Source organism: Phaethon aethereus (genome assembly GCF_964289735.1).
Source record: "Phaethon aethereus genome assembly, contig: HAP1_SCAFFOLD_749, whole genome shotgun sequence".
Lineage (NCBI taxonomy): Eukaryota > Metazoa > Chordata > Aves > Phaethontiformes > Phaethontidae > Phaethon > Phaethon aethereus.
This window is the reverse complement of record NW_028114081.1, coordinates 1-11,538: the sequence shown is the minus strand read 5'-3', so window position 1 is coordinate 11,538 and position 11,538 is coordinate 1. Positions and strand designations below refer to the sequence as shown.

General features: G+C 73.2%; 2 protein-coding genes across 2 annotated transcripts; one reads left to right on the top strand and one right to left on the bottom strand.

Annotated features, from left to right (window-relative positions):
- Positions 1-2,690: 2,690 nt before the first annotated feature.
- TUFM (Tu translation elongation factor, mitochondrial) lies at positions 2,691-9,262 on the top strand (the record flags this gene model as incomplete). Its single annotated transcript, XM_082015858.1, is given in 12 exon segments — positions 2,691-2,739; positions 2,992-3,029; positions 3,466-3,529; positions 3,532-3,600; positions 4,223-4,389; positions 5,804-5,908; positions 6,640-6,804; positions 7,686-7,818; positions 7,892-7,996; positions 8,078-8,229; positions 8,880-8,999; positions 9,089-9,262. Coding segments are annotated over 12 exon segments (1,341 nt in total).
- Positions 9,263-9,786: 524 nt separating this feature from the next.
- On the bottom strand, positions 9,787-11,447 carry LOC309416290 (ataxin-2-like protein; the record flags this gene model as incomplete). Its single annotated transcript, XM_082015859.1, has 6 exons — positions 9,787-9,861; positions 10,207-10,390; positions 10,713-10,791; positions 10,975-10,985; positions 11,096-11,208; positions 11,312-11,447. Coding segments are annotated over 6 exons (564 nt in total), but the record flags the coding sequence as incomplete, so codon positions are not given.
- Positions 11,448-11,538: the final 91 nt, after the last annotated feature.

The window sequence follows — 11,538 nt, the reverse complement described above, 5'->3', positions numbered from 1 at the left end:
AGTACATCCATGGGGAGATGGGGGGCGGGGCAGCCCCTCACCCTCCGGGCGGCTCCGGGCGGCGCTGAGGGCCCGGGGGGCGCGGGGGGAGGGGACCCTCTGCCCCACGGGCGGGGGCGGCAGCGGGGGCGTGGCCTGGGGAGAGGGGGCGGGCTGAGAGGGGCTGGAGCCCCGCCCCCACCAGCCCCCGTGGCCACCAGCCCCACATCCCCGGCCCCACATCCCCACCCCCATGGCCACCAGCCCCTGTGGCCACCAGCCCCACACCCCTGGCCCCGTGGCCACCAGCCCCCGTGGCCACCAGCCCCACATCCCCGGCCCTATGGCCACCAGCCCCTGTGGCCACCAGCCCCACACCCCTGGCCCCGTGGCCACCAGCCCCCGTGGCCACCAGCCCCACATCCCCGGCCCTATGGCCACCAGCCCCTGTGGCCACCAGCCCCCATGGCCACCAGCCCCACATCCCCACCCCTATGGCCACCAGCCCCCGTGGCCACCAGCCCCCATGGCCACCAGCCCCACATCCCCACCCCTATGGCCACCAGCCCCACACCCCCAGGCCCATGGCCACCAACCCCTGTGGCCACCAGCCCCACATCCCTGGCCCCACATCCCCACCCCTATGGCCACCAACCCCTGTGGCCACCAGCCCCACATCCCTGGCCCCACATCCCCACCCCTATGGCCACCAGCCCCCGTGGCCACCAGCCCCACACCCCCGGCCCCGTGGCCACCAGCCCCGTGGCCACCAGCCCCACATCCCTGGCCCCACATCCCCACCCCCATGGCCACCAAGCCCTGTGGCCCCCAGCCCCTGTGGCCACCAACCCCACATCCCCGGTCCCACATCCCCACCCCCATGGCCACCAGCCCCTGTGGCCACCAGCCCCACACCCCTGGCCCTGTGGCCACCAGCCCCCGTGGCCACCAGCCCCACATCCCCACCCCTATGGCCACCAGCCCCTGTGGCCACCAACCCCACATCTCCGGCCCCACACCCCCAGCCCCACATCCCTAGCTCCGTGGCCACCAGCCCCGTGGCCACCAACCGCCGTGGCCACCAGCCCCACATCCCTGGCCCCACATCCCCACCCCCATGGCCACCAGCCCCTGTGGCCACCAGCCCCACACCCCTGGCCCTGTGGCCACCAGCCCCCGTGGCCACCAGCCCCACATCCCCACCCCTATGGCCACCAGCCCCTGTGGCCACCAACCCCACATCTCCGGCCCCACACCCCCAGCCCCACATCCCTAGCTCCGTGGCCACCAGCCCCGTGGCCACCAACCGCCGTGGCCACCAGCCCCACATCCCTGGCCCCACACCCCCAGCCCCACATCCCTAGCTCCGTGGCCACCAGCCCCGTGGCCACCAACCGCCGTGGCCACGAGCCCCACATCCCTGGCCCCACATCCCCACCCCCATGGCCACCAGCCCCGTGGCCCCCAGCCCCACATCCCCGGCCCCACATCCCCACCCCCATGGCCACCAGCCCCGTGGCCCCCAGCCCCACACCCCCGGCCCCATGGCCACCAACCGCTGTGGCCACCAGCCCCTGTGGCCACCAGCCCCACATCTCCGGCCCCACATCCCCGGCCCCACATCCCCACCCCCATGGCCACCAGCCCCCGTGGCCCCCAGCCCCTCCCCCCGGCCCCCCCCCCGTGGCCACCGGCCCCGTGGCCACCGGCCGCCCCTCACCGGCGGCCCGGCCCCCCGGGGGGCGCGGGGGCCCCCCCAGCAGCGGCAGCAGCAGCAGCAGCCGCGCGGCCGCCATCTTCCCCGCGGGGGCTGCGCCGGACGCGGCGCCGCCGCCGGCGCCCCCGAGCGTGACGGGGCCCGGCCCCCCCAAATCCCGCCCCTCCCCCACCCCCGGGCCGGCCCCCTCCCCCACGCCCCTCCCCCACCCCAGTGGGTGCCCCTCCTCCCCCCCCTCCCCGTTGCGGGGGTTGGGTCCTCCCCCCCCCCGCCCCTCCCCCACACCGGTGGGTGCCCCCCACCCCCTCGCGGGGGGCCGGATCCTCCCCTCCCCCCCGCCGCCCCTCCCCCCACCCCCGGGGACGTGGGGCGGCTGCGCGGGGGGGTGGGGGTGGGGGGAGGGGGGGATGGGGGGGTGCCGGGGGGTATTGGGGGGGCGGGGGGGGGCTGGGGGGGGCTATGGGGGGTTGGGGGGCATTGGGGGGGGCTGGGGGGGGGCGATGGGGATATTGGGGGGGTGCCGGGGGGTATTGGGGGGAGGGGGGTGATGGGAGTGTTTGGGGGGGGCTGGGGGGTATTTGGGGGGCCTGGGGGGGTGCTGGGGATTTGGGGGGGGGCGGGGGGTATTGGGGGGCGATGGGGGTCTTTGGGGGCGAGGAGGGTGATGGGAGTGTTTGGGGGGGCTGTGGGGGGGGCGATGGGGATATTGGGGGGGCGGGGGGGGTCTGGAGGAGCGAGCGCAGCGGTCCTCCCGGGCTACCGAGTCCGCCCTCCCGGGCGGGCAGAGCGGCCCCGGGGCGGGGCTCAGCGGTCCTCCAGCAGCATAGAGTCGTCGGCGGGGCGGGGGGCAGAGCGGCAGCTGTAGGGGGTAACCATCGAGCGGCGGCGCCGCCGGGCCCAGCGGTTGCCTAGAGCGTCGCTCTCGGCATTTCCGGCCCCGGAAGCGGAAGTCGCGGAGGCGATTTCCGGGCGGGGGCGGGGCGAGAGTCGCGACATGGCGCTGCCCGTTGCGCTGCTCCGCGGGGCGCGGGGTCCGGCTGCCGGTGCGGGGGGGGGGGGGGGCTCCGGTGGGGGGGGGGAGACCGGGGGGTGTGTGTGGGGGGGGGGAGGGGGCAGGGAGCGCGGGGTGGGGGGAGGGGGCGGGGGGTGAAGGTCACGGCGCACGTGGAGGGGGGGGCTCCAGGGCCCTCGGGACCCCCCCTCCCCCCACCCCGTAGAGACCCCCCGCCGCCCCCCCCCGGACCCCGTTGTCCCGCGGGGGGGCCCCACCGTGACCCTCCCCCCCCCCCCCCCAGCTCTGCGCAGCCGCCTCCCCCCGGGCGCCCTCGGCGCGGTGAGCGGGGGGGGGGGGCGGGATTTGGGGGGGGCCCAGGGGGATTTGGGGGGGGGCGAGGGGTTTGGGGGGCCTAAGGAGGTCGGAGGGGGGGGCAAGAAGGGATTGGGGGGGGGTGAGGGATTGATTTGGGGGGGGGCTCAGAGGGGTCTGGGGGGCAGGAAGGGATTGGGGGGGGCCCAGAGGGGGCGGGGGGGGGCTCAGAGAGGTTTGGGGTGGCTCAGAGCGGGGGGGGGGCAGAGGGGTCGGGGGGGGCAGGGAGGGCTTGGGTGGGGCGGGGGGGGTGGGGGTCTCGGGGGGGGTGGGGGGCTGGGGGGGGGGCAGGGGAGGTTGTGGGGGGGGGAGGTTGGGGGGGGCAAGAAGAGGGTTGGGGGGGGGGCAGGGCGATTTGGGGGGCCCCCCCCCGTGACACACGCCACCCCCCCTCCCCCCGCAGGCCCCCCCCCGGCGGGGGTGGGCGGCCGAGGCCAAGGCCAAGGCCACGTTCGTGCGGGACAAGCCCCCGTCAACGTCGGCACCATCGGCCACGTCGACCACGGCAAGACCACCCTGACGGCCGCCATCACCAAGAGTGAGGGGGGGGCCGGGGGGGGCCGGGGGGGGCCCAAAATGGGGAGGGGGGGGGGGTTGGGGGGATTTTGGGGGGGAGTTGGGGGGGATTTGGGCGTTTTGGGGTGAGTTTGGGGGGGCTGGGGGTGATTTGGGGGAGTTGGGGGGGGAGTTGGGGGGGGTTTGGGGCAATTCAGGGCGTTTGGGGGGGATTTGGGGGGATTTGGGGGGGTTGGGGGGATACTGGGGGAGGATTCGGGGGGATTTGGGAGTGTTTTGGGGGGATTTGGGGAGTTTTTGGGGGGTTTTGGGGGCATTTTGGGGCGATTGGGGGGGTTTTGGGGGGACTTTGGGGGAGGATTTGGGGGGATTTTGGGGGAATTTGGGGCATTTCGGGGAGGTTTTGGGGAGGATTCGGGGGGGTTGGGGGGATTTGGGGAGTCCTGGGGGGATTTGGGGAGACTTGGGGGGGTTTGGGGAGGAATTGGGGGTTTGGGGGGATTTTGGGAGTTTTTGGGGCGATTTTAGGGGTTTTGGGGGCATTATGGGGCATTTTGGGGCGATTCGGGGGCGTTTGGGGGGGATTTGGGGTGCGGGGGGTTCGGGGGGGGGTCCGGGGGTGACGCCCCCCCCCCCCCCCCCAGTCCTGTCGGCCTCGGGCAGCGCCCGGTTCCGCCCCTACGAGGAGATTGACAGCGCGCCGGAGGAGCGGGCGCGCGGCATCACCATCAACGCCGCGCACGTGGAGTACGCCACCGCGCGGCGCCACTACGCGCACACCGACTGCCCCGGCCACGCCGACTACGTCAAGGTGCGCCCGCCCCACAGCCGCCCCATAGCCGCCCCATAGCGGCCCCATAGCTGCCCCATAGCTGCCCCATAGCGGCCCCGTAGCGGCCCCATAGCGGCCCCATAGCTGCCCCGTAGCGGCCCCATAGCTGCCCAACGGTGCCCCAGCAGTGCTGCTGGTACCTTGTAGCTACCCCATAGCCACCCCACAGTGCCCCACAAGCGTTGCTGGTAGTCTATAGCTGCCCCATAAGTGCTGCTAGTAGCATATAGCTGTCCCATAGCCGCCCCACGGTGCGCTATAAGTGTTCTTGGTACCCTATAGCTGCCCTATAAGTGCTCTTGGTACTCTATAGGTGCCCCATAGCTGCTCATGGTAGTCTATAGCTGCCCCATAGGTGTCTCATGGTGCTCCCTACCTGCTGCTGGTACCCTATAGCTGCCCCATAAGTGCTCTTGCTAGCGTATAGGTGCCCCACGGTGCCCCGTAGTTGCTCTTGCTACCCTATAACTGCCCCACAGTGCTCCTTAACTGTTCCTGATACCCTATAGCTGCCCCATAGCTGCTCCTGATACCCTATAGCTGCCCCATAATTGCTCCTGGTACCCTATAGCTGCCACATAGCTGCCCCACGATGCCCTATAGCTGCTCCGGGTACCCTATAGGTACCTTGCAGTGCTCCATAACTGCTATTGGTACCTTATAGCTGCCCCATTGTTGCCCCATAGTGCCCCATAACTGCTCGTGGTACCCTATAGCTGCCCCATAGTTGTGCCTGATACCCTATACCTGTCCCATAGCTGCCCCACAGTGCCTCATAACTGCTCATGGTCCTCTATAGCTGCCCTATAGCTGCCTCACATCTCACAGTGCCCCATAAGTGCTTTTGGTATCCTATAGCTGCCCCACAGTGCCCCAACACTGCTCCTGGTACCGTATAGCTGCCCTATAGCTGCGCCACAGCGCCCCATAGCTGCTTCTAGTACCCTGTAGGTGCGCCATAGGTGCCCCACGGTGCCCCATAACTGTCTGTGGTACCTTATAGCTGCCTCATAGTGCCCTGTAAATGCTTTTGGTACCCTATAGGTGCCCTATAGCTGCCCTATAGCTGCCCCACAGCTGCCGCACGGCACCATGTGACTGCTCCTAGCAGCCCGTAGCTGCCCCCCAGCACCCCATAACTGCCCCCAGCGCCCCATAACTGCCCCCAGCGCCCCACAGCTGCCCCCGGCACCCCACAGGTGGCCCCCGCACCCTATACCTGCCCCCCATATCCCCCCCAGAACCCCCCCACAGATCACGCGGACCCCCATATCCCCACCCCCCGCCCCGCCCCCCATATCCCAGGGGTCCCCCCGACTCCCCCCATATTCCGGGGGTCCCCCGGCCCCCCGGGGGGGGCTGACACCCCCCGTTTTGGGGGCGCCCCCCCCAGAACATGATCACGGGGACGGCGCCGCTGGACGGCTGCATCCTGGTGGTGGCGGCCACCGACGGGCAGATGCCCCAGACCCGCGAGCACCTGCTGCTGGCCAAGCAGGTGGGGCGCCGTGGGGCGGGGTGCCGTGGGGCAGGGCGCCGTGGGGCAGGAGGGGGGATCTGTGGGGCTGGGGAGGGGTTCTGGGGAGGTTTGAGGGGTTGGAAGAGGGTTGGGGGGGGATATCTGGGATGCTGGGGGGGGATCTGTGGGGCTGGAGGGGGATCTATGGGGCTGGGGGGGGATCTGTGGAGCTGGAGAGGGATCTGGGGGGCATCTGTGGGGCTGGAGGCGGATCTGTGGGGCTGGGGGGAATTTGTGGGGCTTGAGAAAACATCTGTGGGGTTAGAGGTAGGAGGTATGGGGCTGGGGGGTGTCTATGGGGCTGGCGGTGGGGATCTGGGGGGCAGCTGTGGGGCTGGGGAGGGGAGCTGTGGGCTGCGACGAGAATCTATGGGGCCGGGGAGGGATCTATGGGGCAGGAGAGGGGGATGTGTGGGGCTGGTGGGGGGGATCTGTGGGGCAGGAAGCAGCTCCATGAGGCTGCAGGAAGACCGGTGGGTGATCTATGGGGCTCGAGCCAGGCTTATGCGTCTGCGGAGGGATCTATGGGGTGGGGGAGGGACCTATGGGGCAGGAGAGTGGCACGTGTGGGGCAGCACGGGACCCCCGAACCCGGGTGGGCACCAGCCTCTGCCCCCCCATCCAGCCGGGGCGGGCGGCTCGGGGCGGGGGGGAGGGGAGACGAGATGCGGGCGCCGTGGGGCTGCCCCACGGCGCGGCCCGCCCCACAGGTGGGGGTGCAGCACGTGGTGGTGTACGTGAACAAGGCGGACGCGGTGGCCGACCCCGAGCTGCTGGCGCTGGTGGAGCTGGAGGTGCGGGAGCTGCTGGCCGAGTTCGGCTACGACGGCGAGCGCACCCCCGTCATCGTGGGCTCCGCGCTCTGCGCCCTGCAGGTCAGCCCCACGGCCAGCCCCATAGCCGGCCCCATAGCCGGCCCCACGGCTCACCCCACGGCTGGAGCGGTGAAGCCGGGGGCGCGTCCCGGCTCGGCCACCGCGGCGGGTTCCTCGGTGGCTGCCGCGAGCTGCGCCCACGTCTGTGCCCCACATCTGTCTGTGCCCCACATCTGTCTGTGCCCCACATCTGTCTGTGCCCCACAAGCTGCTCCTCTCTGCCTCTGCTCCACATCTCTTGGCCCCACATCGCTGTGTCTCTGCTCTCTTTCCTGCCCCACAACCTGTCCCTGTGTATCCCGTGTTCTGCCCCATGGCTTGTTCCTTTCTGCTCTTCCTTCTGCCCCACACTTTCCCCCTCTCTCTGCCCCACAACCTGTTCCTCTGCCCCCCCCCCGCCCCTCTGCACCCCCCCGGCCCTGCCCTACACCTTCCCCCTCTCTGTGCCCCACAACCTGCCCCTCCGCACCCCCCCCCGGCCCTGCCCCACACCTTCCCCCTCTCTGTGCCCCACAACCTGCCCCTCCGCACCCCCCCCCGGCCCTGCCCTACACCTTCCCCCTCTCTGTGCCCCACAACCTGCCCCTCCGCGCCCCCCCCGGCCCTGCCCCACACCTTCCCCCTCTCTGTGCCCCACAACCTGCCCCTCTGCACCCCCGCCCCGGCCCTGCCCCACAACCTGCTCCTCTGCCCCCCCTCCGTGCCCCCCCCCCCGGCCCTGCCCCACACCTTCCCCCTCTCTGTGCCCCACAACCTGCTCCTCTGCACCCCCCCCGGCCCTGCCCCACACCTTCCCCCTCTCTGTGCCCCACAACCTGCCCCTCCGCGCCCTCCCCTCCGGCCCTGCCCCACAAGCCGCCCCCCCGGTGCCGCCCCCCCAGGACCGTGACCCCGAGCTGGGGCTGAACTCGGTGCTGAAGCTGCTGGAGGCCGTGGACACCCACATCCCGCTGCCGCCCCGCCAGCTGGACAAGCCCTTCCTGCTGCCCGTCGAGGCCGTGCACTCCATCCCGGGTACCTCCCGCCCCACACCCCCGCCCCACGGCGCGCCCCACGCCCCGCTCACCCCCCCCCGCCGCCGCCGCAGGCCGCGGGACGGTGGTGACGGGGACGCTGGAGCGCGGCACCATCCGCAAAGGCGACGAGTGCGAGTTCCTGGGCTACGGCCGCCACCTGCGGACGGTGGTGACGGGTGAGCCCCCCCGCCCCACGGCGCGCCCCACGGCTCCGCCGCCCCACGGCGCTGACCCCCCGCCCCGGCCGCGCCCCACAGGCATCGAGATGTTCCACAAGAGCCTGGAGCGGGCGGAGGCCGGGGACAACCTCGGGGCGCTGCTGCGGGGGCTGAAGCGGGAGGACGTGCGGCGGGGGATGGTGATGGGGAAACCCGGCTCCCTGCAGGCGCACCAGAAGGTGGAGGCGCAGGTGGGACGTGGGGCAGGGTGTGGGGCAGGGTGTGGGGCGCGCCGTGGGGCGGGCGTGGGTAAGGGTGTGCGGGAGGGAGGTGGCGCCGGGGGCGGCGGAGGGTGGGGGCGCGGGCGGGTGCGCTGTGGGGCGGGGTGTGGGGCTGGCTTTGGGGAAGGAGTCGGGTGTGGGCAGGGCAGAGGGGGGGGTGTGGAGGGAGAGGACAGGCGGGAACAGAATGGGGGTGAGTTGTGGGGCAGAGTGGGGCAGGCCGTGGGGCAGAATCGGGGCAAGGCGTGGGGCAGGGTGGGAGGAGCAGAGGGGCAGGTTGTGGGGTGCAGGGCGTGGGCTAGAGGGCAGGACACGGGCAAGACCGGGGGGGCAGGCTGTGGGGCAGAGCTGGGGGGGAAGGCTGGGGCTTGCTGTGGGGCAGGACAGGGCGAGACTGGGGGTGCGACGGGGACTGGGGCGGGCTATGGGGCACAGAGGGGCAGGGGGTGGGTGGGCTATGGGGCACAGAGGGACAGGGGGTGGGGCAGGGCGGGAGCTGAGCCGCGGGGCGGGCGCAGGAAGAGAAGAGCTCCCGAAGAGCGGGAGAAGCCCGCGGCGGGGCGGGGGGCAGCCGTGGGGCCGCCCCACACACCCCCGCTGCCCCACACGCCGCCCCCCAGGTGTACGTGCTGGGCCCGCAGGAGGGCGGCCGGCACAAGCCCTTCGTGGCTCACTACATGCCCGTCATGTTCTCCCACACCTGGGACATCGCCTGCCGCGTGCTCCTGCCCCCCGGGAAGGTAACGTGGGGCGCCCGCCCCACACCCGGCCCCACACCCTGCCCCACGCCCGGCCCCACGCCCGCCCCACGCCCCTCCCGCCCCCGCAGGAGCTGGTGATGCCGGGGGAGGACGCGACGCTGAGCCTGGTCCTGCGGCAGCCGATGGTGCTGGAGCAGGGGCAGCGCTTCACCCTGCGCGACGGCTCCCGCACCATCGGCACCGGCGTCGTCACCCGCACGCTGGCGCCCGCGCCCGAGGACGAGGCCATCAACTGGGGCTGAGGCGGCCCCACACTTGGGGGGCAGCCCCACACTTGGGGGGCGGCCCCACACTTGGGGGGCAGCCCCACACTTGGGGGGCGGCCCCACACTTGGGGGCAGCCCCACACTTGGGGGGGGTGGCACCCGGGGGGTGGGGGGAGGGTGACAATTGGGGCGGGGGGGTGGGGGGAGGGCGGCGCGGACAGAGGCAGCCCATCCCCCACGGGAGTTTAAGGTTTTATTAATTTTAAATTTTTTTGTTTTTTAATTTTTTTTAAAGTTTTTGTTTTTTTTTTTTTTTTTCCTTTTTTTTCTCCTTTTTTTTATTCTCTCCGGATGTAATAAAACCCCTCCCCCCGCGCGGCGGCGCCCCCAAACCGCCCGGTTTTCGCCTCGTTTCTCACCCGGCTTCCCCTCCCCCGCTATAAATAGAAAATCCCCCGGGGGGGGGGGCGGGAGGCGGCGGGGGGGGGGGAGGGGGGCCCCCCTCACTGCCCCACGGCCACTCGTGGGGCTGGGGGGGGCCGCTTGTGGGGCGGAGGACTTATCCCCGCTGGGGGGGGCGGGCGGGGGGCGGCGTCAGTTCCCCGGGGGGTGGAACGGGAGCTGCTGGGACTGGACTGGGGGGAGGGGAGAAGCGGGGGGGGGGGGGGGGGGCGGGGTCTGAGTGTGGGGTGCCCCACAGCGACCCCCCCGTCCCCTCTCTGCCCCCCAACCCCCCCCCGCACCCCCCCAAGCGTCGCCCAAAGCTCTGCCCCGGCCCCCCAAGTCGCCCGTCTGCCCCCCAACTCTCCCCCCCACCCCCCTCCTGCCAGCCCCCCATGTCCCAGCCCCCAACTCTCCACTCCAGCCCCCCAAGTCCCATCCCCGCCTCCCGAGCACCCCCCTCCCCGCCCCCCAAGTCCCTCCCCGGTCCCCCCAGCTGCCCCCCCGGCCCCTCCCCCACCCCCCGGCCCCTCCCCCACCTTGGTGGTGGCCGATGTAGGTGTAGGGGGAGGGGCTGGAGGCCGGCAGCGCGGCCACCCCGCTCTGGGGGGGCTGGGGGGGCGCCCCATGGCTCTGGGGGGGGTGGAGCAGCATCACCTGGGGGGGGTGGGGGGCGCCGGGGTGGGGGGGCGGCGCCGCCGGCAGCCCCGTCTGCACGTGGGCCTGGGGGAGGGGCGGGACAGAGAGAACACCCGGGGTCAGGCCCCGCCCCCTCCCCCCCCCCCCCCCGCGTGGCATCACATCCCCTCCCCCACCCCCCCAGTCCCCATGGCGTCCCCTCCCCCCATCCCTTCTCTCACCACGCCCTCCCCCACCCCCCAGTGGTGCCCCGCACCCCTCCCCCGCACCCCTCCCCCCGCACCTCCCCCTCCCTCCGCCCCCTCCCCCACCCCCCACTGCCCCCCGCGCCCCCCATCCCCTCTCCCCGGCCCCCTCCCCCCGCGGCCCCTCCCCCCCCGCCCCTCCCCCCCCGCCCCTCCCCCACCTGCCCCACGTGCGCCACGCCGTAGCCGTGCTGCTGCAGGCTCTGGTGGAGGGCGTAGACGGCGGCGGCGGCGGCGGCGCTGGGGGGGGAGGGGGAGGGGGCGGGGGGGGCTGGGGAAGCTGCTCTGGGGGGAGGGGGCGCCGGGAGGGGAGGGGGCGGGGGGAGGGCGGGGGGGGTGGCCCCCAGCGCCGCGTGGAAGAGGCTCTGCTGGGGGGGGGGCTGCTGCTGCCCCCCGCGCCCCCCAAGTGGGGGGGGGGGCTGCCCCCCCTGGTGCTGCCGGAAAGAGAGAGAGGGGGGAGGGGGGGAGGGGGGAGGGGTGAGGGAGGGCGCTGACCCTCCCCCCTCTCTCCCCCCTCCCCCCCCTCCCCGCGTGCGGGGGGTACCTGGGCGGGGCTGGGGGCCGCGTGCTGGGGGGGCGGCTGGCTGCCCGTCGGCGTGGGGGGCGGCGGGGGGTGCAGGGGGGCGGGGTGGGGCGCGTAGGGCTGGTGGACGGCGGCTGCGGGGGGAGGGGAGGGGCGAGAGAGTGAGGCCGTGCGCGCGCGGGGGGGGGGAGGGGCGAGGGAATGGGGGAGGGGGCTGGGGGGGGAGGGGCGACTCACCGTAGAGGGTCTGGGGGGGCGGCGGCTGCTCGGCCGGGGGGAACTGGGGGGCGGAGGAGGAGACGATGGCGGGGGAGGGGTGGCTGCCCGAGGGCAGCAGGCGGGGGCTGCTGGGCAGCATCGGGGCGAAGACCGGCTGGGGGAGGGCGGGGGGGGGGGGCGGGGGGACAGACACCCCCCCCCACGAAGCGTCAGACCCCTCCCCCGCCCCGTACCCCCCCTGTAAC